Genomic DNA, 23,080 nt, shown 5'->3' with positions numbered 1-23,080 from the left:
CAAGTGGCGTGTCCAGCGGAGGATTGCCTCGCTGGACAGAGGGTATCGACCTGCGGAAGCTACACCTAAGCCAGTCTGATGATCCAGTTGTTGCATCGGTATATACGAGTGCGGTGTAGTATAGTCTGGTTTAATAAAGCGATGCTCTGAAGGAGTTGAAGATGCACCATGACTCCATGATCCTCAGCATACTGTCGTATCGATGTATGGCCCGCTGTGAAGGTGAACGATAGTGCAGCCACTATTATTGGGCTTTGCGCGGTGCGCGGTGCACTGTTTCGCTTTCATATAGCTTTGAAGCGGGGCCGAGTGCCGGCGGGGAAGATATAAATTGTATGTTACAGTGAGGATTGCCGCGTTCGATCGTGGGCATTCACGGATAAGTGACGGATTAAGGACAGGACAGGCGGGCTCATGATATAGGTCTGGCTTCTTGACCGCTACTTCGTGGAAAGCTAATGAGACGAGGCCGCGAAGGAGTATCTTCTGTCGAGTTAAAGACTCTGTCGTTGATGGATGTGTGAGACGGGGAAAAGATAAAAAGGGCAACGGGCCGTCAGTTCAGGACGGGTCACCAACAGAAGCAAAAGCCGGTTAGTCTTTAGATCGCATCTTCACCTACACATCACAAGATGAAAGTCATTCTTGCTATCGCCGCGCTTGCCGGCCTTGCTCACTCCTCCGGATCAGACAGCAGCTCCTCGCGGGGCACGAAGCCGTCATACGAACCTTCCATCGGCAGCTGCGGCAGCCCCGCCCCGGTGCTGCTCGAGCTCTGCCTCGGGTCGCTCATGTTCTGCGCGTTCGGGCACTACAAGGACAACAACGAGACCTACACCAGCGGTCAAGCCTGTGCCCTCGACCGCGGCATCGACTCGGACATGAACCTTGCCGGCATCGTCGACAAGGACGCCTACGAGTCTGCGGTCAGCAGTCTGAAGCGCGCGGACGAAAAGTACCAAAAGTACCACGAGCTCGTGAAGCACTATCAGAAGGCAATCACGGCGCGCAAGCAAAAGCAACACGGGGACGGTTCGGGTCGTTCACGTCCCGATCGAAGCGCCTCGTGGCCGTTCCCGCGGGTGCAGGACAACTTGAGGCAGGCCGAGAAGGCGATGAGGGATGCGAAGCAGGAGATTGGAAAGGCGACGGTGCCGGATGTTGCGCAGGAGATTTGGAAGATGATTGACCAGGCGAGGCTGTATGCGGATCACGCGTTTTGGTCGGAGGGACTCGTGGAAGGCTATTTCATGAATGTGCACGCCTGGATCGTGAAGGCGATGGACTTGGACGATTGAGGCCGGGCTTATCAGAGGGTGAATTTGTGCCAGCTGAGTGGCCTAGGCTTGGAGCGTTCTGGTGGGGTTTTGTGGATTTGGAGGTTGAGGGATGGCAGAATGTGAGTAGGCAGGTGGGAGGGGGGGCGACAGTTGGCTTCGTTAACATGAATGAATCTCCACTCATTGGCCCTATTTTGCAGGCCAGGACTAGAGTCACAATCTGGTGACAAGAGATTTGGCGGATGGTGCTTATTACCCTCTCAGCTGAAGCTATCGGAGGGAAGCGGAACGACGTGGCAGGCTGAGGAAAGTGGCAGTCCTGTCATGTTGGCACCGAGTTTGTCCATTTGCAACTCGGTTCAACTATTGAAGGCACCTCACATGTCAAGGCAATGCCCATGGAGGCCTCGCGTATACGCAAAGCCAGGGTTGACAGGTGAAATATGCGTGTGCCAAGCACCGAGAGCCGCCACGTGGAGGGCGCCGGGGCCTGACCCCGTGGTGACAAGCGTCTTTGGCGTATTGAGGATCGTCTGTGGGGGTTTCAGGCCAACTCAGCGCGCGTGTCTGCGCCGTAAACGTTGGCGAGGCACGGAGAAGTTCGTCCTGTGTCGGGAGCTAGCGTTTCACGCTGCCGGATGATGGACAGGAGGGCGAGAGCGAGCATATGATTGTCTTCCGAGGCGCTCACGAGGCAGATGTTTTGACAGAAACGCGTCTGCGTTTGATCAACGTGATGCTATTTTGGATGCTCATTTGGAGCTTGGCGGCGCCACAGCGGCGGGAGGCGCATGGCTAGACAGGTCTACAGTTTAGAAAGGCGTACGGAGTACGAAGGGACTAGGGATGCAGAGGATGTATGAGGCAGACACGTGGAGGATCTTGAGCCGAAACCACGGCACGTTCATATCTGGCGTTTATACTGGAGTCGTCCAAGGGACTCACTCACTGCAACGTCAATGCTTGGTTGGGCGCTGGACAGCTTCTGAGGCAACCTCGATGGACGGCAGTTAGTCAGCGATCGAGCGGATGGCGCCGCCGCTGTGGCACCTGATGACGATGCAATCCACAGATCTCTCCAGCGGGTGGTGGTGGGAGGCGCACACGGCGGAAGTTCCGGAGGCGGCTAGCGGACGACATACAGTGGGTGCGGCACCCGCGTGTGGGGGGGGAGCCAGTGGACGCTCCAGGGCTCCAGCTCCGGGATGGTCGCCGAGGCCACTGCGCTGCGACGCCCGCCCAACCGCCAGATGCAGCGCGGCATCAATCACGAGGCGCCGCGTTTTCGCGTGCAAGTGCCGGACACTTTTTTTTTTGTTGAGTTGTTGGGAGCTAGCTGACCTTGCCTGGTTCCTGCATTGACATGTGGCATCTGTCGGGCGAGCGGGAAGGGAGAGGGAGGCGCGCGCGCGCTGCTGTCAGGTCCAGGTCCAGATCGCTTATTGTGACGGGGGCTGCGCTCGTCGGCAGCATGTGAAGACGCATCGTCGTCAGCCGCAGAGGTGTGGGCCTGCATTTGTCGTTTGTGCGTGTCTTTGGTCGCTGTGCGGACTGTCCGCGGCTCCGCGGGGTCTCATAGACCCGACGACGGCGAGTATTGGATACTGCAGACATATGCGACTCGCACGCTCTGCAGAATCCAATACCGGTTGGAGCACTCATCTCGGTAGGTAGGCGGCCACCAACGAACAGCACCTCAGTATCCTAGCGCTATAGCGGACGGCTGGTTCGCCAAACTCTATCTCGCAGACGTGCCACCCGTCTCCCTCCGCTGTCAGTCTCGCCTCGGCTGCGTCTGCCACACCTCATGCCAGGGTCGCCAATGACGGTCTCCGCCTTTTGCTGATGATGACCTGGGATGCCGGGGGTGGTTGGACACACAGACATGGATGACGCCCCCCCTCCCCAGAAATCGAAGCGTGCGAGATGCTGAGGCGACAGTGCCTCACGCGCGCTGGAGATCCGGGGTCCCCGCACTGGACAGCCCGACAGCTGCCCCGGCTAGCGCCCTCGGGGCTTGCTTTCATAGGCCCCGGCGCGCTGGCCGCACGCGAGGTGGGGGGCGGTTTCCAGGTTGCCTTCGGGGAGCATCCATCGCTGCGGCGCTGCTGCTGCCAGCGCGCGCGCCCTTATAGCTGGCGACTTGCCCTACCCACTACCCGCCCCGGGCCTGTCTCTCTGCCCGCTCAAATTTCATTCGCCGGTTCGACGTCGACCCGACCAACCACAAACTCGCAACTCCAACGACGACAGCACGGCCCCTCGCCTCCCGCATCGTCGTCGTCGTCGTCGGCCGTTCTCTCGCTCCGCGCGCGCGCTCCATGTCGCCGCCGCTGCCCGACATGTCGCCCGAGACGTCGCAGTCGCCGTCCGAGCCCTCGCCCACGGCGGCTGGCAACGGCAACGGCAACGGCACAGCTGCCCGCCCGGCCAAGCGCGCCCGCACCGACGCCCAGATGGCCCAGAAGCGCAAGGCCGACCGCCTCAAGCACCGCGTCAACCGCGCCGAGAGCAAGACGCGCCTCGAGAACATTGAGCGCGACGTCTCCTTCCTGCGCAGCAGCGTCGGCGACCTGCTGTCGCAGCTGCGCATCGTGCGCCGCGCCGACCCGGCCGCCGTTGGGGCCGCCGCCGCCGCCGGAGACGGAGTGTCTGGAGCGGCGTCCGATGCTGCTGGTGTTGGTGCTGGTGCCGCTGCGCCCCCGGCAGGCATGTCGTCCATGTCCGATGTACGTAGCAGTGCTCTCCACCAAGAGGAGAAACCGTGGAGCTCAAGCTCGTGGAGCTCAAGATCGCGGAGCTCTCCTTGACATGCAGACGGACTGACTGACTGACCGACCGACCTGCAGGCCCTCTCCAACCCCTGGTTCAAGGCCATGATGGACACCCCCGTCAGCGGAGGCTTCCCGCAGTTCCTCAGCACCCAGGCCTCGCCCTCGTCCATGGGCTCCACGACGCCGCCCCCCAACGTCGTCGAGTGTCGCTGCGGCGTCGAGCACACGGACCGCACCGACTGCCTCGAGCTCAAGAGCTTCATGATCCTCTACCAGGCCCACATCGCCCTCTCCCAGGACCCCAACTTTGCCATCTCCATCCCCCGGAACCCGTCCCTCGCCAATCTCATGCTCCACTCCATCACCGACAACCCCCTGACCATGATCATGGGCTCGACCCTGCGCCAGTTTGAGGTCCAGAACACCGAGACCTTGTTTGGGCTGTACTTTCTGTGCTATCGCCTGTTGCGCGTGCGTATCCCTGCTGTTTCTTGGACGTTTATTACTAGGACTTGGAAGCTAATGTGCGATCGCATGCAGTGGCGCCTGTACCCCAACCCAGAGTCCTTCAACGACGTCCCCGACCTGATCCGCCCTAGCCGCATCCAAAACTCCATCCTCCACCCCGTGTCCATCGACTACATGCCCTGGCCGCGGCTGCGCGACTTCCTCTGCCTCAACCAGAACCGAGACTCGCGCCACTCGGTCGACCTGTACATCCGCTCCATCCAGCTGCGCTGGCCCGCCGACAAGCAGCTGCTCTGCCGCAGTCCAGTCGGCGACATCCAGCTTAACCCCGAGTTCGAGTCCATCATAAGCGACATCCGCTACTGGCACCTTGGCCCGCCCTGGCGCGACGCCTTTCCCTCGCTGCGCAAGTACGTCGAATGAGCGACTCCTGCACAAACACGTCAAGTGAGCGACCCCTGCGCACGTACGTCGAGTGAGCCACCCCAGTTCGCTCGCCACACGCAACTTGGCCTCTCTATCCGAACAGGATGGGCCCCACCGGCTTGCCCAGCAGATCCAGTAGCGCGTCAATCAGGAACTTGGGCAGGATCTCAAAAGTCGCCGGGTCCAGCAGCGTCGACAGTGTCGTCTTTTTGGAGCAGCCCTTGCGTGGCGCCTGGCCCTCCATGATGTCCTTGAGCCACGACAGGGCCTTGGGCGCACCAATGACAGCGTAGCTGCCGTGCTCAGAGACAATGTCCCTGACGTACTCGACCGACACGCCCGCTGCGCAGTACTTGCTCACCAAGGCGTCCGTGTCCCCAATGGGGCTGACCTCGTCCAGCACCGATTTGTACCAGAAGAAGGGGATTTTGGGCGTCGCCTTGCCGAGCGCGTTCTCGCGCAGGACACGCACCGCTGTCGGGTTGGTGTAGATGAGCGAGCGGTCGTCAAACATGCCGACGACATCGGCAAACAGGAACTCAGCAGCGTCGGCGACGAGGCACTGCTTGAGCGGCTTGTGGAATTTTTCCACGTACTGGGGCTTGAGATGCTGATCGATGATTGTCTTGAGCTCTGGATACTGCGCCGACAGGCCAAGCACGCCCGTGGGGATGAAACCGGCAAACGGGCCCTTGTTGATGGTTGTGACGACGTTGGTGATGTTGGGCACCGTGCCTCCAACCGCGGCACCGGCAATCTTGAGCTCGGGCGCGTACGTCGGGTGCAGCTCGGCGGCCCAGTTGGTGGCCACGCTGCCGCCCGAGTACCCCCACATGGCGACCGTCGGGTTGCGGATGCCCGTGATGTCTGCCGAATTTAGCGCTGCGCGGATGCCGTCGAGGACGGCATGTCCGGCGAGCGCGTTGGCGAGGTACGCGCCCTGGGGGCCCAGGAAGTCGGGCACGATGACGACCCAGCCCTGCTCGAGGGCGGCCTCCATGAGCAGCAGCTCGGCCTGCGTGACGAGGGTCCCGAGCAGCGGGCCAGTGGCCGACTCAAGCTGCAGGGCGTACGATGGGGCGCAGTCGATGGAAGAAGCATCCTCGGCGACCTGGTACGAGAGCACCTTGGACTTGTCCGCGTTGTGCGGGACCAGCACGGTGAGGACCGTGGCCGTGGCGTTGCCGTGGTTGTCAGTCGTCCGGTAGAGGAACTGGTGCGACGCCTGGAGGTTGGCCCGCAGGGCCCCAAACGCGGCAATCGCGTTGGGCGGGCTGCGATGCTGCAGAATGGTCCCCGGCGCGGCAGACTCGACGTTATCCGGGACGGCGTAGAAGGGGTCCTTGCTAGGTGGCGCCGGCGTGGCACGGTCAGCCAGCGGCGCAGGGGCGGCGCCGGCGACGGCCAGCAGGGCCAAGGAGACGGCCACCCGGATGAGAGCAACCATGATGAAGGACTATTCAAGTCGAAGGTCTCCTTACAAAAGAAGGGGCAGCAGGCACGTCCAACAAGGTGCGGGAAGGGGGGCGGGAGGAAATCGTCACCTGTCCGTGCAGACCATCGCGAGTCTCATCGACCGCGGGGGGGAGGATCAGAGGCAGTTTAAGTACACGGACGCGGATATATCGAATCCCGTCTATATCACCGCATGAACTATACCAGTTCTCAATCGTGCGATTTGCACATGGGATTTTCTGTGCTGTTTTTTTGCCTCGTCGTGCTACCGGGCCCCGGGCGCACTTACACGCCCTACCCTCCCCAGACTGGACTGCCCGCAAAAGGCACCGGCACGCGGAGCCGCGCCTGGTTGCAGGGCAGAATACCGAGATGACGGGCCCCGCTCGGGCCCTGGGGGGTTGCTGGCTTGCTAGCCGCCTTGGGCAGGCTGCTTCGCTGGAACAGGCAGTGAGGTGCTGAGCGCACCAGGCGGTGGTGGTCGACGTCGACCGGCCTGCCTGCCTGCGCTGCTACGGGCTGCTACTGTTCCAACTAACTTACCAACGTAGCCTTGCTGCCGCTTGCTAACTAGCCTGCTGCTGGCCTGACTGCTCGCGCGCGTCCCGTCCGGGAGAGGGGGGTAAGGGGACTGGATGGAACCCTACCCTCTTACCCAGGTACGAGCATGAGCACGAGCACGAGCACGAGCCGTGCCTACGTCCATAACGCGGGGTACGGCACACGGAGGTCAGACGGTGGATAGATACAGACGGGACGGAGTGGCGGAGGATCCACGGGCGCGAAGGATGGAGTTGGGACTAATAAAGGGGCGCGAAACCCGGGCGTGCCTGATTTTTGGAGGATTTGGAGTAGGAGCTAGGCGTGCGTGGCCATGCTGTCGTGCGGGAAAGGGGGCAGAGCGAGCACGAGCTGCCAAGTGTGTGGGCGCAGTGCGGAGTGCGGAGAGGAATTTAGTTACCTGTGATGGACGGGTGACGGCGACCGTCAATTGCTGCCAAGTTAATTGCTTGTACAGAGTATTAAAGGTCTAGGCGGGCTATTATAACCCAGCGGGCGCAATACAATGCAACGACACCCGCCACGGCGAGGAAGCGAGAGAAGGAGGGGACGAGGTGGACGGCATGGCTTGGAAGGGAAAGAATAAGAGATGGATACGAAGTAAAAGCACATGTAAACAATGTCGAGTCGGCAGGTCTCGTCTCGGCGCGGTGTTAATACTGCCGTCCGACCATGGGGGCCCTGCAGCACGCCCCGACAGAGTTTCAAAAGAGATTGGGAGAGAGAGAAAGAGAGGCCCAGAGTCCGTGCAGTCGAGGCGGCAAGGAGATGCCGTGAAAATTTCATGTCCACGGTCATGGGCGCTCAACACGCATCCTCGCTTCGGTGCTCCGAGGCGCGTTGATGTGGATTTCCCAAATGGGGAATTGCGAGCGAGCGAGCGTGTGTGTCTGCCTGTCAGTGTGGAATCGACGAGTGGTGTGGGCTGGCTGGACTCTGGAGGAACCCGGTGCGGCCTGGCAGCAGCAGAACCCCATGGGGCAGAGAGGGTTGGGGCCGAGACTGCAGCGGACGGCGGCGGCGGATCCGGGGCAGGCTGCGTGCGGCATGCAGGGGTGGCCGGGGGAAAAGGATGAGGGGAGGAGCTGAGATGACATTGGGGGTGCCCCAGATTGGTTGGCGGTCTGGCGGACTGGCGGGTGACGAAGCAGCGAGTCTTAACTGCGAGGCTATAAGTGTAGGGGTCCTGACGGTGGCAGCGTTGCAAGGCGTGTAATTGCTCCGAAGGCAATAAGACCCTATAGGCCATAGGTAGGTAGAGCGATGGGAATGCGGGCGGGTAGGTGAGGATGCACAGGAGCCGCTGCCGTTGCAACGGTGTCGGGCAGTGACGGAGAGTTGATGCGGCAGTCAACGTAGCAGCAGTCTTTTGCTGTCTCGTGACCCTTATACATAATAACTATGTGCCGGTGTTACCAAGTATACAGGCACGCAAGGAGCTCTGTTGCAGTCGCATACATGCAACGATTTCGCAACACGCACAGTCCGGGATTTCTGGTATAGCCCGTTGGGCCAGAAGGATGCGACAACAATGCCATACTTACAATGCGAGAAGAGACAAGCAGTGTCGTCGCTTTTTGGCGTGTAATTGGACGGGCGGGTAAATGCTGAATAGACTCGGGGGGTCAGCATGACGTCGTCCCAAGTGGCCTCAATGCCCCGTTGCGCCCTCCGAGCTCTCCTCCGACAGCACCGAACCCGGGCATCATCGCCGCCGGAGCGTCTATAAAAATTGCATGCCATCTCGGGAATGTTGGTGAACCGCATCGCCAGACCTCACGGCTTCCTCCCTACTCACCGTGCCATCATCTCGGCGCTACAAGTCGCCCAGCTTCGTGCAGCAGGTTATCCAGGTCAAACTGTGACGCTCAACCGCCAGCACTCATCCTCGCCACAACACCACCAACCCAACCTCACGCGCACATACACAGCCAAACCACCCACCATGGCCCCCCCTCCGCTCGGCCAAATCGTCGAAACCATCCTCTACACCTCCGACGTGGACAAGCTCGCCGCCTGGTACCGCGACGTCATGGGCCTGACGCCCTTCTTCAGCGCGCCCGCGGGCGTCGGCTTCCAGCTGCCCGGCGACACGCTGCTGCTGCTCTTCGACCGGACCAAGGTGACAGAGGACCGCGCGTCGGAGCGGGGCGTGATCCCCAAGCACGGCAGCCCGACGGGGCTGGGGCAGCACATCGCGTTTGGGTGCGGCCCGGCGGCGACGACGCAGGAGGCGGATGCGGCTATCGATGCGTGGGAGCAGCACTTCAAGGACAAGGGTGTCAAGATTGTGGGCACGATGAGGTGGGAGAGGGGTGGGAGGTCGGTCTATGTGCATGATGCGGAGGGGCATGTGATTGAGGTGATGACGCGGGGCGTGTGGCCGGTGTACTAGGTGTGAAGGAGGCGATGGCCGCAGTGTGCTTTATCGTGCGGAGGTTCACTTTGAGTGAGTGCGTGTAGTGGGAGAGGGCGAGAGGTCCAAGATTAAGAGGTCCGTTTTGCTGTCCTGTATGTACACAGCACGCCGTCTTCCTGACATGTCGACCAAGCCCGGTTGTGTCGCGCCATTTACTATACCCGATGTTATCAACATCAGTCTTGTCACTCATTAGCCTGTTAAGACCTTTTCGCGACACCTCAATTCACTCTTTATAGCTGCCGTTGATGATCCCACAGCCTATGTATGTCCTCGGACGCCGTCCACGGTTCAACACCACAAGAGCCGATCGTAGGAAAGTCATCGCTTCCAACCCAGATTGCCTGTAGCCCACGCATCGCCTTATGTTCGTCCCTCTCAGCTGTAAGCAGGGAACTGCACTCCCGGCCGTCATGCCAAGTCCCGTGTCCTGCCGTCCGGCCTGCCCCGTTGGCTCGGCGCCGATTGCTCGGGTGTGTGGGGCCGGCGCCGGACGGTGGACAACGAAGAATAAGCTTACCCATGACGATGGCCCCCGTGCCGTCATCGGGTCCACTGGCCCAGAATACCAAGACCTACTGACGTCAAGAGCCACGAGACCCCAGACGCTTGCCAGAAAGCATCGACGTTGGTCCTTGACTCCTTGGTCGCTGGCGTCTTGGCCCTCAGGCCCAGCCGATGCTTAAAATTCGAGACATCACCTTTCGGCCTCCAACGCTTCGTGTTCCCAACGCCAACATCCACGATAGTCGCAGGGCAAAACATGGCGAGCACAAACAACATGGCCCAGCACTACAAGCCCGACATTGACTCGCCGACGGTGCGTCTCATGGTCCTGGAGACGGACCGGCCGCACCCAGACACGGAGAGCGAGCGCGGCTCGTTTGGCGCCATTGTGCACCACCACTTTAGCAAAGCCGGCCGCGCGCACCACCCGCCGCTCGGCGTGCAGACGGACCAGGTCTTTGTCGTCACGGAGGAGGGTGGGCGCATTCCCACGGTCGACGAGTTCCGCGACCACGACGGGCTGCTCATCACGGGCAGCATGTACGACGCCTACGGCGACAACCAGTGGATCATCGACCTGCTCGCCCTGCTAAAAGGTGCGTCTGGCCCAACAGTGTCTTCATGCCTCGGCTTGCACATCCTACGAGGTAGCTGATTGACTAACGAACCCGCGATGGCAGATCTTTGGCTCACGCGCCCCGACTTCCACTTCACGGGCGTCTGCTTCGGCCACCAGCTGCTCGCCCGGCTCCTCGGCGCGACCGTCGCGCCCGCCCCCTCGGGCGACTGGGAGCTGGGCCACTGCCGCATCGACCTCACGCCCGCCGGCCAGCGGCTGTTCCGGACGCGCTCGCCGCACGTGCACCTGCACCAGATGCACCAGGACCAGGTGGTGGCGGCGCCCTCGCCCGCGACCGCGCCCGGGGGGATGCTCGACGCCGACGCAGAGGTCGCGAGCTGGGGCCGCAGCGAGCACACGCCCATCCAGGGGCTGTACATCCCCAACCGCCTGTTCACCACGCAGGCGCACCTGGCGTTTGACGAGGACATGGTGCGCCGCCAGATCCAGATGCGCGTCGACAGCGGGGGGATCAAGGACCTGGAGCATGCGGACCGCGCGGCGGAGACGGCGCACCTGGAGCATGATGGCGTGGAGGTTGCAAAGGCGATTTTGCGGCTGTTTGTGTATGATGACGATGGGATGGGGTATGAGCGGAGGTGAGGGTTTCAATACCAGATTGCTATACGAGGGAAAGGTTTAGCGTACGCGGATATGGCCGCGGCGGCATTCAGGTTGGCGTCCGGGCTGGTTGCTGGAGATCGGGCGATTCGAATATCACCTGCCTTCCGCAGTGGGCTCGCTTGCCCACACCACTTGTGGTGTACCGCAACCAAAAATGAGCAAGTAATTCTTGGTAAAAGCGTCGTGTTTATTATATTTATCGACTATGCCGAGAGAAACACCTTGAGTGAAGACGAAGTGGACGTCTTTCTTCACCAGGGTCCATTTGCATAGCTCCATTCAATAATTGGCCTGGTTGACACGAGCCGTGTAATTGAGCCTGCGTAACTAGCGTCCGATATGACTTGAGCTGCTATAGCTCGTGTCGAAGGTCCTGGAATCGCATCCGTTCGGGATTCCCCGCAACCCTAGTAGACTGAATCGTTGTCGCACCAGCACGCCCAGGTCCCCTTGCACTCGGCCTCGACGGACGAATCGACGACGTATCTACCGCCCCTGCATGAGGCCCTGGGAGCGAGGCAGTACGAGGGAGTGTCGGAGTGGCAGCACCTGACAAAGTAGCCGCGCTTATCGAGGACGTTGACGGGGTTCGATGAGACGGCCTGGGAGGTCGCGGGTATGCTGGCCGCGTCAGCTACAAGGCTGAGGAGGCCGGTGACGAAAGTGAGTTGAAAGAGCTGCATCTTCGCAGGGGCGGCTTGAGCTAAAAGTGCTGGATCACAAGTGATACGAGCTAACGGTATTAGCGAAGGAGCGGATGTTATAACTAGTAGCCTCAGAAGTATTTACATGGCAGAGGCGAAGTAAAACATTACCAAACTATAACACCGGGATATGATGTGCTCTTTGTCCTTGCTGAATCCTGAAACAGGGTTCAACAAGCTGGCCACACGCTGCAAACAGGCTATGGTTCACTGATTGTCTTGAGTCTACCAGTAACTTCTCTTATACTGGGTATCAATTAATCCGCTCGGCAGGAAGATGATGGCGATACTCTCCTATACTGACGAGTAGCACCTTCGAGTCTTTTGACTCCCTTTACTGGTCTTCGAATCGAGGGCAGTCTTTTTCTGTAGTGAAGGCTTGCTGTAGAAGTCTCGACAACCGGCTATTCGGTCCGTCAGCCGTGGCTGAAACAGCAGACGACGGCACTGACACTCGAATTGGCCATCGATTCCGCAGCACAGACCTGTTGTTGTTGTGGTTGGCAGCAAGTGCCGTAATGTTGTAAGCGACGGGGCATGATACATGCCTGAACACATTTCGGCGAAGTTGAGCATACGAGAAATATATTGACATTATGTACTATATTAATCTTCATCTCATGTGCCTCCAAAAGTGAAATTCTTCAGTCGAGTTCGCCTTGTTATCATACGATAAACGTGCTGTAGCCCTCGTAAGCCACCACTCGGCAGCGGCAGCAAACACGAACCTCGCGAAGAAGCTCTTCAAGGATGACCGTGCTCTCTGACACAGCGATTGGATAATGAAATGTGCGGGAAGGGCTTAGCCAGCGTGTGGTTGACAACAGGTAAATGAAGCCCGTGTGTCCCACCCAGTGCTCAGTGTGTCTCCATGGAGAGTTCTTCCCCAATTGTATGCACAGCGGAGGGCATTTAGCAGCGGGCCATGGTAATTGACGTAACGGCTTGAGTGTGCGCCTGAGCTGCGACTGAGGATAGGAACAATCGGCAATTATCATACTCAGCGGCAAAGCTCGCTGCTGATGTGTGTAGGGACGCATGTAGTGCGCGTTTATTTCGCAAGGTCATTTGTGCTTTCATGATTTCATTAACACGCTAGCCTCAGATGCAAATAAGCCTGTACCAGCTCTTACTCATTCGCACAAGGAGCTTCTGGCTGGTTCTTGCCTGTGTCGGCCCATCACCACCCGCCGTCTGACTGAGGAAACTTGCAAACACACATCTTGGCGCTTCATTTTCACACAACTGGGCTTTGAAGCGCCGACATGTACTTTCTCAACCTTCTCCTGGCCGCCAGCCTCCTTGGCTCCTCAACGCTGGCAGATCCATCACCGGCCAGTCCTCGCCCTCCCAACACCCTGCGCGCCACAGGACGACCCTCAAGAACCGCGAGCCCCGAGTACTCGAGCGGCGATTCCGAAGTTGGCCACATCTCAAGTGAAGACACGAGCGCCGACAGCGGCTACGACACAGACTCGGAGAACAGCGCCCTGTGCAAGGAGCGAGGACCCAATGATCCGCCGACTTACTACATCCGGTGCGGAAAGTCGTTCCAAGAAAACGTTGGCGCTCCAAAGCACTGCCGGCGCCGCGGTTATGCCCACTGCGACGGCGAGCGGTATGTCCTGCTGGACTCGATCCCGAAGGCGCAGCAGGCGGAGTGCAGGCGGTTGTGCCGCTGTATGACGGGGATTCCGGCGTAAGTATAGGTATAGAGTTGCGCGTGTGGACGTGTTGACTGACTTGAGATCAAGGTGGATGACGACCGAGAATGGATGGCAGGGGACCATTTCAGGTTCGCGGGCCAACCGAGGCAAGGGAAAGGGCAAGGCCGCTTAGGGTAATTCTCTCCTTTGAGAGCCAGATATTTGACGGCGTCTCTTCTCGTTGGGTATCAACTACCCTCCAACCGATGCGGCGAGGATCATGCTGCCATCACGTCCAGAGACGCCTGGACAGTGTACTCCCAAGTTCCAACAGCCACGGTGACAGGGCGGGAAACACAATGCAAGAGCCGGCGAGTCTGCGCCCCAGCATGCTCATGCGATACCACAGCAGTGAATGGCTTCATAAACACAAGTAATCTATTGGGAATCTACTTCTTCACCTCTTCCTCCAACGCCACGCACACCACACCCACCCCTCCCGCGCATTCACCGCCGCAGGCAAGCCAATCATGATGGCCAACACAGCCAGCATAATGTACTCGTTTCGCCGGTACGAGATCTAAACGCGGTGAGCCCACCGGCAATAAACAGGGTCATCGGCCCGTGAACAGGACGAGAGCGTGTACGCACCTTGGACAACCTCACCGCTTCCACACAACACAGCGCCACCGCAGCCACGGACATGGGGAACAGCACCACCGCAACCGGCCCCAGCCACGCAAAGAACAGCAGCGTGCACGTCACGATGCAGTACACCTCGACGTCCTGCGCCCGGTCAATGTACCCCAGCGCGCGCGAGTCCAGGTCCCCCGGCGCGGCCAGGACGCGCACCGTCACGGAGTAGCCGAGGAGCGCGAACCAGTAAAGTATCTGAGTCGAGCATGAGTCGCGGGTTAGCATGCGGAACGGTTGGAGCCTTGAGGGTTGGGATGCTGAATGGAGGGAGGGTTCTGCGCAGGGGAGACGTACAAAGGTGGCGAAGAGGCATGGCTTGCGGTCGAAGCCCTTCTTGGCGAGTGAGTCTGGTGCGAAGACGCGGTCGCGGCGCGCGAGCTGCGCTGCATGTTCTGCTGGTAGGCGTTCATGTGGCGAGCGGAAGCCAAGCACCCGGAAGCCGCCGGTCTGCTGCTCCGTGTCCCCGCCCGCATCGCCTCGTTGGGCTATCATGGGCGCGTGTTGCTTTACCGTCCAAGTTTGAACAGCTTCGTGAGAAAGCGCTTGGCAACTTGGCAGCAGTCAGCATGGAGGTCCAACATCTGGCTCTCCACGTCTCGTCCTGGGGTATTTAGGGGGCGCATGCTCTCCGAGGTACTGACGCGACATGGTGGTGTTCCAGGTTTCCAGCTTCCCAGATCGGGTGCCAAGGATTTATCTGCCTGGAGAGGGCACTAGCTGGGCGAATCGCCCGTTGAGGATGGTATGAGTTTGGGCGAGACGGCGCCGATCGGACAGGGGTTAATGATCGTTGCCCGCCCTGCCGCGACTTGAAAGGCAGACGCTACGAGCAACTCAGCCACAGCCACATCGCAACTGGACAAACAAGCCGGGCGATGATATAGGCAGTCACCTTGGTAGGAGGCGCCTCAATTGCCGAAGAGGATTAACTACTGCGCCTGCGTACGAGAGACCGGCACCGGCAATAGACGCAGGACGGCGCTGGTCGGTGACGTGTAACTAGTTTACACCGGAGTAAGATGTAATGTAAATGGCAGGATCTCATACTTTGCATTTCCGATTGCCCGTTATCGTCTGTTAGAGTTGCGCCACGCTCATTTGAGTGCATCAGCGGTGAGCGCTGAGACGCGCAGCTTATACATGAGGAGCGACGTGGAACAGGGCGTGCTGCGCCGCCATGATGGACGTATGTACGTGAATCCAACCCGTCCTTCAACTACATCCAAGTCACGCTGCACGATGACACACCCATGAGTAAGTATACTGGTATACAGAATTACTGCTTAATTGTACTCTCGAGCCATAGGGGCCGGGGTAGGTAGAGTCGCTCGTCTCGTCTCCTCTCCTTTTATCCCTTGTGAAAGAAAAAAAAACGCCGTTGATGCATGTGATGATACCCATCTGTCCGTCCGTCCCGTCATGATTGATGTCCCGCATCTCATCCTCATCCCCCCCTTTCCATGCTGTCCGGCGTTGCAGACCCGATACGCTTCACAGGGGTATATCCTCTTCTCTCGTCAATCGTCTCCGGAAACATGCCCGACAAAAGAAAAAGCAACAAAAGCGAAGAAGAAGAAGAGAGTTGCGCTATGCAGGTTGTCGTGTCGTCGTCGTCATTCCACTCCCCTTTTTCCCTCCCCCTTTCCATCTCACTCTAGTGAATTTGTTTTGATGATCGTGATGCTTCCGCCCTCATCGGCTCCTGGGCTCGACGCTCGCCCGCTGGGCAAACAGCTCCTCCAGGTCCTCGTACTCGATGGGCGGCACCAGGGGCGACATGGGGGGCGTGTAGCTCGGCGGGCTGGGCGGCACGTCCTGGTAGACGGGGGGCGCCTCGTTGTCCCAGCTGACGCCCATGCCGGGGAACTCGGTCATGGTGACGGCAAAGTGCATGCGCAGGATGCGGCCGGTGCCCGTCTGGGCGGCCAGGTGCGGCTTGCCCTCGGGGGCGTACTCCTTGGAGACGATGAGCTCGATCTGCAGCGAGTGCGTCACCTCGGTGCCGTCGGCGGCGTTGCGCAGGTCGCAGGCGTACTTGAGCTCGCGGGGGGCGCCGCGCTGGTGGTGCTTGCCGGCGTCGGCGTACTGGTTGACGCAGTAGTCGAACTCCATGTCGACGGTGCCGTCGGTGCCCGAGTAGTCCGACTTCCAGCCTTCGTGGAGCTGCTTCTCGCCGATGACGCGCGTCTCGGAGCGGACGACGCCGCGGGTCGTCAGGTCCGGGTGCTCGTCGTCCTCGGGGTGGGCGTTGAGGTTGGTCGGGTTGGGGAGGGTGACGACGGGGGCCGAGGGCGAGTGCTTGTCGCAGGCCGGGGCGACCGTCTTGATGGTCTCCTCGAGGCGCCACGTCACCTTCTTGAGCTTCCACAGGTCGACCGTCTTGACGCGGTCGTTGTGGGTCATGAGGCCGTCGAGCTTGAGCGTCAGCTTGTTGCTGGCGGTGGGGTGGATGACGGTGTTGTAGTGGGCGCCGGCCTTGATGTTGGTGGGCGGGAAGACGCGGACCGAGTGGTGCGGGTAGAGCGGCTCGGCGAGGGAGCGCTTGACGGGGATGGTGCGCTCGAAGCGCAGCGTGCGCGGGGCGCCCTTGGAGGAGACGACGACGGCCTCGGCGCGGAACTCGTACGAGATGGACAGGACGGGCGTGTCGATTGAGGCGGGCAGGTGGCCGCCGAGCAGGGTGGAATAGGGGAAGGGATGGCGGCCGCGGGCGAGCGTCACGGGCTGGGCCAGCAGGTTGTCCCAGGTCTCGAGGCGCGTCTCGCGGTGCTGGCAGTCGTGGCAGTGGCCCTGGAAGGGCCGCTTGTGGACGGTGTGGATGACGAGGCTGGCGGTGAGGGACTCGACGTCGACGCCCTCATCGCGGGCGACATCGAGGAACAGCTGGCCGGAGAAGATGGCGCCGGAGCTCTCGTCGGGGGAGCCGTAGTAGACGACGGGCGGGCTCTCGATGCTCCAGTCGAGCGTCACGGGGTGGTGGCTGCTCGCAGAGGCCGGGGGCGTGCCGGAGCGGCTGCCGTTGCGCTCCTTGCTGGACGAGCGGCCAAAGGGCAGCGGCAGCGACAGGCGGTGGTGCTGCTTGCGGATGGCGTCGGCGAGGTGCTCGGGCATCTTGACGGCATGGTGGTTGTGGTGGCCGTGATGCTGGTGCTGGTGCTCGTCCGAGTCGGAGGCGTAGGGGCTGCCGGAGATGGAGTTGTTGCGCGACGAGGCGCTGCTGCTGGCGGTGGACTTGCGCTTGATGTGCGGGATGCTGCCCGAGGAGGTGCGCAGGAAGTTGGCGACGCGGTGGGGCATTGTGTCTTTTTTTGTTTCCGGTGATGGGTGGTTGAGGGTGGTGGAGATGGTGGTGTAAGTGGCGGCGCGGCCGATCGGGGCGGGTCCGAGGATCGGGCAGGCGCCGAAGGAGGGAAATGAAAAATCAGGCGAGGCAAGTGCTAGCGAGTTTCGCCCTGATTTTTACCCGTTACTCTTATGTGCCTGTCGGCGAGGTCGGGCGGGAGGAACCGCGCAATGAGTAGTTGAGGCCGCGGAGCGAGTCGCTGCTCGTGCGGGCGTTGGCGGTGATGGTGGTGGTGATGGTGGACACTGGAGTCGTCCGCGGGGAGGAGGAGGAGGAGGAGAGGCGATGGCGACAACAAGAGCTGCAGTTGGTCCCGCGTTGCATCAGGGCCAACGGGCGGGCAGCTCGTCGATTCGACTACTTTTGGCTCCGACTGACTCTAACAGAGCGGGCGCAGGAGCACGAGACCAGGGTTGCCAATCTTCTGCGTGCTCGGCGTTTTCTTGGGATCCGGGCGAGGCGTCCAAAGAGCGTGCCGGAGATGTGCTTGGCGTGATTGCTGCAGGCGTCGGCGCCGGCGGGGTTGACCTCTGAGAGTGTCTCTCGTCTCCTCACCTCACAGGCAAAGTCTGGGCGAACTGGGCCAATAATCGCCGAGATGCGAATGGGCTGCAGGTTTTCGATGCGAGCACCGGAGGGCGATGTGACGGCGGATGGGACGCAGCTCGGTTCGCAAGTGCCGGATGGCGCTGGGCGATCCTTGTCCTGTTAAATCCGTGCGGTGCTCGCCTCTCAAAATCCTTCTTGTCTCTCCTTTCCTTCTGTCGTGGCGATTCGCCCGTCTAATGTATTCCCGTCTAACAAAGACGAGAACAAATAAAAAAGCGTCCTTCTTTGTTTCGTTGCCGTGTGCTGCTGCCAATTCAGCTGCCGGTCGATGTCGGTCGAGACGGCCAAGCCTTGCTGACAATCGTGGCGTGTAAGTGGTCGCGGCGGCGTCTTGTCGCGGCGTGTGTAAGTTTTGCGCTGGGCTGGAGCTGAGTGTGCTGGGCTGGCGCGCTGTGGTGCTGCGTGTGACCAGGCGTGGGATGGCTGCCCGGCTTGCGATGTGTCTTGGCGGGCGTGGGCGTGCGTGTCGTTTAAAAAAGAGGCTGGCTTTGTTGGAGAAAGAACCACAAATCCGAAAATAAATAGACGTGATTCTAGTAAGGCGAGTATTACTGTACTGTGGAATCAGAAAATGGGTGGGAAAAGGAGGGCATCGTCGACTTATATGTCCTGGGCCGTGTTCAACGTGTGTCATGGGCGGATGCGGAAGAGTGGACGGACGGAGAAGGTACCGGACTCGTATCCGCCAGAAAGCTTTTTCAGGGCGTGTGCAAGTACCCGCACGGGTACCGCGACAGGTACCTGTAGCACACCCCGCCTACACCTCGATGGGCGGCGGTCGACGGCCGTCCTGGACGGGGACGGCGGGCGGTGGAGTCGTCGGCGGCGGCGGCGGCGGCAGCAGAGGGTTCAGCACCCACCAGCACCACCCAGCAAACAGGTGCCAGAGAGCCTGTCCCCGTCGTATGGGATGGGATGTGGGCGGTGGGCCCAGGCAGAGAGGCACGCCACCCCGGCCGCCCTCCTCCAGCGCCGACGACGTACCATCGCAGGTACTGACTCACTGCGTTTAGGGAGTGGAGGGTACCTCCCCTGGGCGCGTCGAGTACCTGACCCTCCCACAGGGCGTGCGCGACCCGTGACCTCGATGCCACGACCGACCGCCGGGCTGGGCTGGGCTCAGTGGGCTGGGCTGACCTGACCTGCGCTGGCGCATCAAAATCATCCCTGGAAAGGTTTCTCGTCTCACAGCGCTCCACCACCCGCTGTGGCTACGTACCTCTGGTCCCCTACAGGTAGGGGCGGCACCCCCCGAACCCTTCGCCGTGCTGGAGGTGCTGTTGCAGCGGCCGTCGTCCCCTGCCCACGCGCCAGAGGGCGGGAATGACTCGGCTTTTTTCTTCTTGCGTTCTCTGCTCTCGCGGTATTCAACGTACGAGGCATCGCGCCGTTAGGTCACGGCTCCATCCATTGCCCAATCGTGACACCGCCCGCCGGCGCGAGCAACAAACAACAACGCCCCGAGGAGCACAATGGAAGGCGAGCGAGGGCCGGCCACGTTGCATCCCGGATCCCGCAGCCCATGTGCTGCCAGTGTTGGCCTAACGAGATGTGATGCCATGGCCCATCTCGCATACATCACAAGGTACAGTACACAAGGGCTGGCTGGATGGATGGATCTCGGGTACGAGGCGAGGTACCTCGTTCCATGCGTCGGGCCATCGTGCGACGCTACCTTGATGGTACATGCGGCAGTACATCCATCCATCCATCCATGCGCGCTCTCTGTCGTCGTCGTGATGGGGAAACACCCGTTGTGGGCATGGCCTGATGACGGCTGCCATCTCCGAGGAGCCTCGATGGGGGGGCTCTGCTGATGAATTCACGGGGTGCCGGCGTGCGCGCCCTACGGCGCCACAGACAGATGGCGTGCGCGGGTAGCTGGCTGGTGCTGCTCGCGAAACTGTGACTCGACGCTAACAGGTGCTGGGGCTTGGAAATGCAATTGACAAGCCGAAAGGCGCTGACGCCAGATCGAGCCCCAGATGCTGGTGCTGTCGTTGTGGCAGCCCAGGCAGGCGCCGGTAGCGGAAGCCGCCTCGCCTGGCAACCACCTGCACAGGGCACGTTCGCCGGCGCCGTAGGGGCGGGAGGGCGGCGTAGTTAGGCGGTACAGTCAGCGGCGGGCTGCTGACTGAGCTGATGGGCGTCGCGGCGGCGGCTGTCGGTCCGTCACCGCTGGCCTGGCGCGCACCTTTCTGCTGGATCATGTCAATGTCGACTGCGCCCTACGCCATGACATGCCATGCCATCGACGGGCACCCTGCTGGCGCTGAGGCTAGCAGGCGCCGTGTCCGCTGTGGATTCTCCCGCGCTACCGGCCACCTCACACTTTACGCTACCTACGCTACCCTGCCGCCGCCGCCGCCGATGATGATGATGATGATGCCCTGCCGTCTTTGCCATTGATCCATGGCGTCTCCCTGGTGGTGTCTCGGCCGACTGCCCGGCCGTCCGGTCTTTCTCCGCCGCCTTTCACGCGCAGGCGCAGGCGCATCGACGCCATGATCAAGCCCAGGCCGTGATGCGATTCGATGCGCCCTGCCCATACCATTGAACCCCCCCGGACTACCGAGCACTGTAATAATCGATTCACATAATACCGTCCTGTGATAGCAAGGCAGCCACCCCGTGAATGCTTCTCCGGCACTGCGAGGCCCGAACCGAGCGAGCGAGGGTGCGAGCGAGAATCGGAGCCCGCGCCCGCCGGCAGCACAAGTCCGCGTTCCATACGAGTTGAGCATTGAAACGTAACGATGCCTGCCCGAGGTACTAACTTAGGCAGTGTCTGTGCCCCCGGCCTCGTGCATCGCATTCTAGCCGCCCGCCCGCCAGTAATTTACTTTACAGGCACAGCGCATCGTGTACTGTACTACTACGGGTACATTATACATTTTCACGGAACTTGGTGCTACGTACGTTCCCCCTCCCCATGGGCCCTGAGGCTCGAGTCGAGTCAACCTAGCTTGCGTCCCGCCCGCCTGCCGCCCGCCGCCGCCGCCGGCGAAACATGGGGGATCCACCGCGGCCGAAGACTGAGGAGGAGGCGGTCGCTCGCTCGCTCGGGGCCCCACCGCGACGATGGAGCAAAATGGAGTATTTTGGCGAGTTTTTTTGCTAGCCGGCCCAGGAGTCGAGCGGGTTGAAAGTCGTCTGGAAATTTGAAGCCTGCGCGAGTGCCCGATTCGGCTGTCCGCGCGAGAAACAGTGCGGTTGAAAGAGAGAGAAAGCCAAGCTCGCCCGACTCCATCGCGGACACCTGGTGCCCCGTCGCGCTTCGGTCACAGAAGACCCAGACTACGAAGTAACAAGCTAATGAAAATGCGTATGGAGGCAGTATGGAGTACTCCATGGGGTGGTGTTGCTGCCTCTCCAGGGGGGCGTTGGTCGTCGTGTTGTTGCGTTCGTCTCGCTTGTTCTGTTCTGTAAACGGGGGCGACCAGGTCCGGCACCGGCATCGCATCGCAGGGCCGACTTTCGCACCGGAACGCCTCCCGTCTAGGCGAGGGGCGCCTCGCCAGTCAGTCACTGGACGGGATAATAATAAACGATGACGGCCTGTACGGCACATGGGCCAGCCACGCTCATGCCATGCCCATGCCATGCCATCCATCCATCTCCAAGGGCGCAAGGCCAACCAGCCAGGCCGGCCAGCGGCAGCCACAAGCCTGCCCGGCTGGCGCCCGTCAGCCTGGCGACTAATAGCGAGTTGTAAGACGCCATTGCTTATAAACCCAAAACAGGCAGGGCATCTTGCTGCAGGCGTAGGGCATTCATAATGGCCTATTAATCATCAGCGGTAGCAGCAGCAGCAGCGCCTCTCTCTCTCTTCTCGCGATGCGTACGAGAATACGGCGGGCAAACCAGACACACGCAACAGAGAAGGGCGCAGGAACGCACGCAATCGTTTCAGAATCGATTGCAATCGCAAGAGTCTGGGCAATCTGTCGTCATCGTGACCCCGTACGTGCTGGACCCCTTGCACAAGCGAGTTAGTACTTCGCAGTCGACACCGCACCGGCACGCACGCACGCCCTTGCGGTTGCGCAAGAGGACACTTGTTTGCTGCCATGTTGTCGTCGAGTCGCATCGTCGTCGCACGGGGAGACTCCACCGCGCGCCCCGGCCGCCGGCCGTGTTGGAGATGCGCAGAGCTGAAGCCGGTGGAGTCCCTCCCGCGCCTTACGGTGGAGGCATGTCCATGGTCGTCCTCGTCGAAGATGGATCCATGGATCCCCATCCCAAAAGGCACTCCATCCATTCCATGTCGTCGACCCCCCACTGAGCGAGCGGACGGGCACTAAGGAGGACTTACATCGCTAATAAAGTGGCTGGGTACCTTACCTTGGGTATTTTCCCGTGCACCGGGGGCGGGCAGTCGTCAGTGGGTGCCGCCCGCTGGAAATTTTTCGTGACTGGATGCCCGTGCACGGCGGCTTGGTGGCGGCTCAGCGGCCCGGCAGTGGCCGCAAGCAACCTTGGAAGCATTGAAAACGCGCTGCAGCTCCACGCACATTCACCTTCAACCTCAAGGTTTTTGCCAAACCGCCCGCCCACCTCACACCTCACAGAGTGCGCCGTCCCGCGCCGCTGATTCGCCCGCTGGCCAGGCTTTTCCGTCTCCTCCCACCGCCTGCAACACGCGCGATGTCTCCCCTCATCCCTCTACCCTCTCACACTCTCCACCATGGGAAGGCAGACCCACCAAAATTCTTTTTTTTTCTTGTAGGTGCCCCTTGTTGGTGAGGAACTCGTAATGGTAGTTTGTTTGCATCGTTGCCTCCCTGCTGCAACTGACACGACTTGCACGACAAGCTTTTTTTAGGAGGCCAAGAGGCCCCGGCCGTGTTCCACAATGCATATCCACCATCCAAGAAGTTCCAGAATCTGTTACCCAAGAGGAATCCATCGCATGTGCATTCGGCCGCTTGATCCCTCGCCCCCTTTGC

The 23,080-nt window shown here is 60.7% G+C and overlaps 8 protein-coding genes across 8 annotated transcripts; 5 read left to right on the top strand and 3 right to left on the bottom strand.

Annotated features, from left to right (window-relative positions):
- Nucleotides 1-632: 632 nt before the first annotated feature.
- On the top strand, nucleotides 633-1,298 carry PLICBS_002099 (uncharacterized protein; the record flags this gene model as incomplete). The annotated part of the gene is made up of 1 exon (XM_018321731.2): nucleotides 633-1,298. One exon carries the CDS (start codon nucleotides 633-635, stop codon nucleotides 1,296-1,298), a length of 666 nt encoding a protein of 221 aa, XP_018179210.2.
- Nucleotides 1,299-3,622: 2,324 nt separating this feature from the next.
- PLICBS_002098 (uncharacterized protein) lies at nucleotides 3,623-4,945 on the top strand (the record flags this gene model as incomplete). The annotated part of the gene is made up of 3 exons (XM_018321730.2): nucleotides 3,623-4,009; nucleotides 4,130-4,525; nucleotides 4,595-4,945. The coding sequence occupies 3 exons, from the start codon at nucleotides 3,623-3,625 to the stop codon at nucleotides 4,943-4,945; spliced, it is 1,134 nt and encodes a 377-aa protein (XP_018179209.2).
- A 94-nt stretch (nucleotides 4,946-5,039) lies between these two features.
- On the bottom strand, nucleotides 5,040-6,395 carry PLICBS_002097 (uncharacterized protein; the record flags this gene model as incomplete). Its single annotated transcript, XM_018321729.2, has 1 exon — nucleotides 5,040-6,395. The coding sequence occupies one exon, from the start codon at nucleotides 6,393-6,395 to the stop codon at nucleotides 5,040-5,042; it is 1,356 nt and encodes a 451-aa protein (XP_018179208.2).
- Nucleotides 6,396-8,909: 2,514 nt separating this feature from the next.
- On the top strand, nucleotides 8,910-9,359 carry PLICBS_002096 (uncharacterized protein; the record flags this gene model as incomplete). The annotated part of the gene is made up of 1 exon (XM_018321728.2): nucleotides 8,910-9,359. One exon carries the CDS (start codon nucleotides 8,910-8,912, stop codon nucleotides 9,357-9,359), a length of 450 nt encoding a protein of 149 aa, XP_018179207.1.
- An 805-nt stretch (nucleotides 9,360-10,164) lies between these two features.
- PLICBS_002095 (uncharacterized protein) lies at nucleotides 10,165-11,112 on the top strand (the record flags this gene model as incomplete). The annotated part of the gene is made up of 2 exons (XM_018321727.2): nucleotides 10,165-10,486; nucleotides 10,571-11,112. 2 exons carry the CDS (start codon nucleotides 10,165-10,167, stop codon nucleotides 11,110-11,112), a joined length of 864 nt encoding a protein of 287 aa, XP_018179206.2.
- Nucleotides 11,113-13,102: 1,990 nt separating this feature from the next.
- On the top strand, nucleotides 13,103-13,676 carry PLICBS_002094 (uncharacterized protein; the record flags this gene model as incomplete). The annotated part of the gene is made up of 2 exons (XM_018321726.2): nucleotides 13,103-13,536; nucleotides 13,592-13,676. The coding sequence occupies 2 exons, from the start codon at nucleotides 13,103-13,105 to the stop codon at nucleotides 13,674-13,676; spliced, it is 519 nt and encodes a 172-aa protein (XP_018179205.2).
- Nucleotides 13,677-14,097: 421 nt separating this feature from the next.
- On the bottom strand, nucleotides 14,098-14,671 carry PLICBS_002093 (uncharacterized protein; the record flags this gene model as incomplete). The annotated part of the gene is made up of 3 exons (XM_065599952.1): nucleotides 14,098-14,134; nucleotides 14,187-14,374; nucleotides 14,474-14,671. The coding sequence occupies 3 exons, from the start codon at nucleotides 14,669-14,671 to the stop codon at nucleotides 14,098-14,100; spliced, it is 423 nt and encodes a 140-aa protein (XP_065456024.1).
- A 1,200-nt stretch (nucleotides 14,672-15,871) lies between these two features.
- Nucleotides 15,872-17,476, bottom strand: PLICBS_002092 (uncharacterized protein; the record flags this gene model as incomplete). Its single annotated transcript, XM_018321724.2, has 1 exon — nucleotides 15,872-17,476. One exon carries the CDS (start codon nucleotides 17,474-17,476, stop codon nucleotides 15,872-15,874), a length of 1,605 nt encoding a protein of 534 aa, XP_018179203.2.
- Between the last annotated feature and the right edge of the window lie 5,604 nt (nucleotides 17,477-23,080).

Source organism: Purpureocillium lilacinum (assembly GCF_023168085.1).
Source record: "Purpureocillium lilacinum CBS 284.36 DNA, scaffold_2, whole genome shotgun sequence".
In the NCBI taxonomy this organism is placed as follows: Eukaryota; Fungi; Ascomycota; class Sordariomycetes; order Hypocreales; family Ophiocordycipitaceae; genus Purpureocillium; species Purpureocillium lilacinum.
The sequence above is the reverse complement of the archived record's forward strand: the minus strand, read 5'-3'. Positions and strand labels throughout refer to the sequence as shown.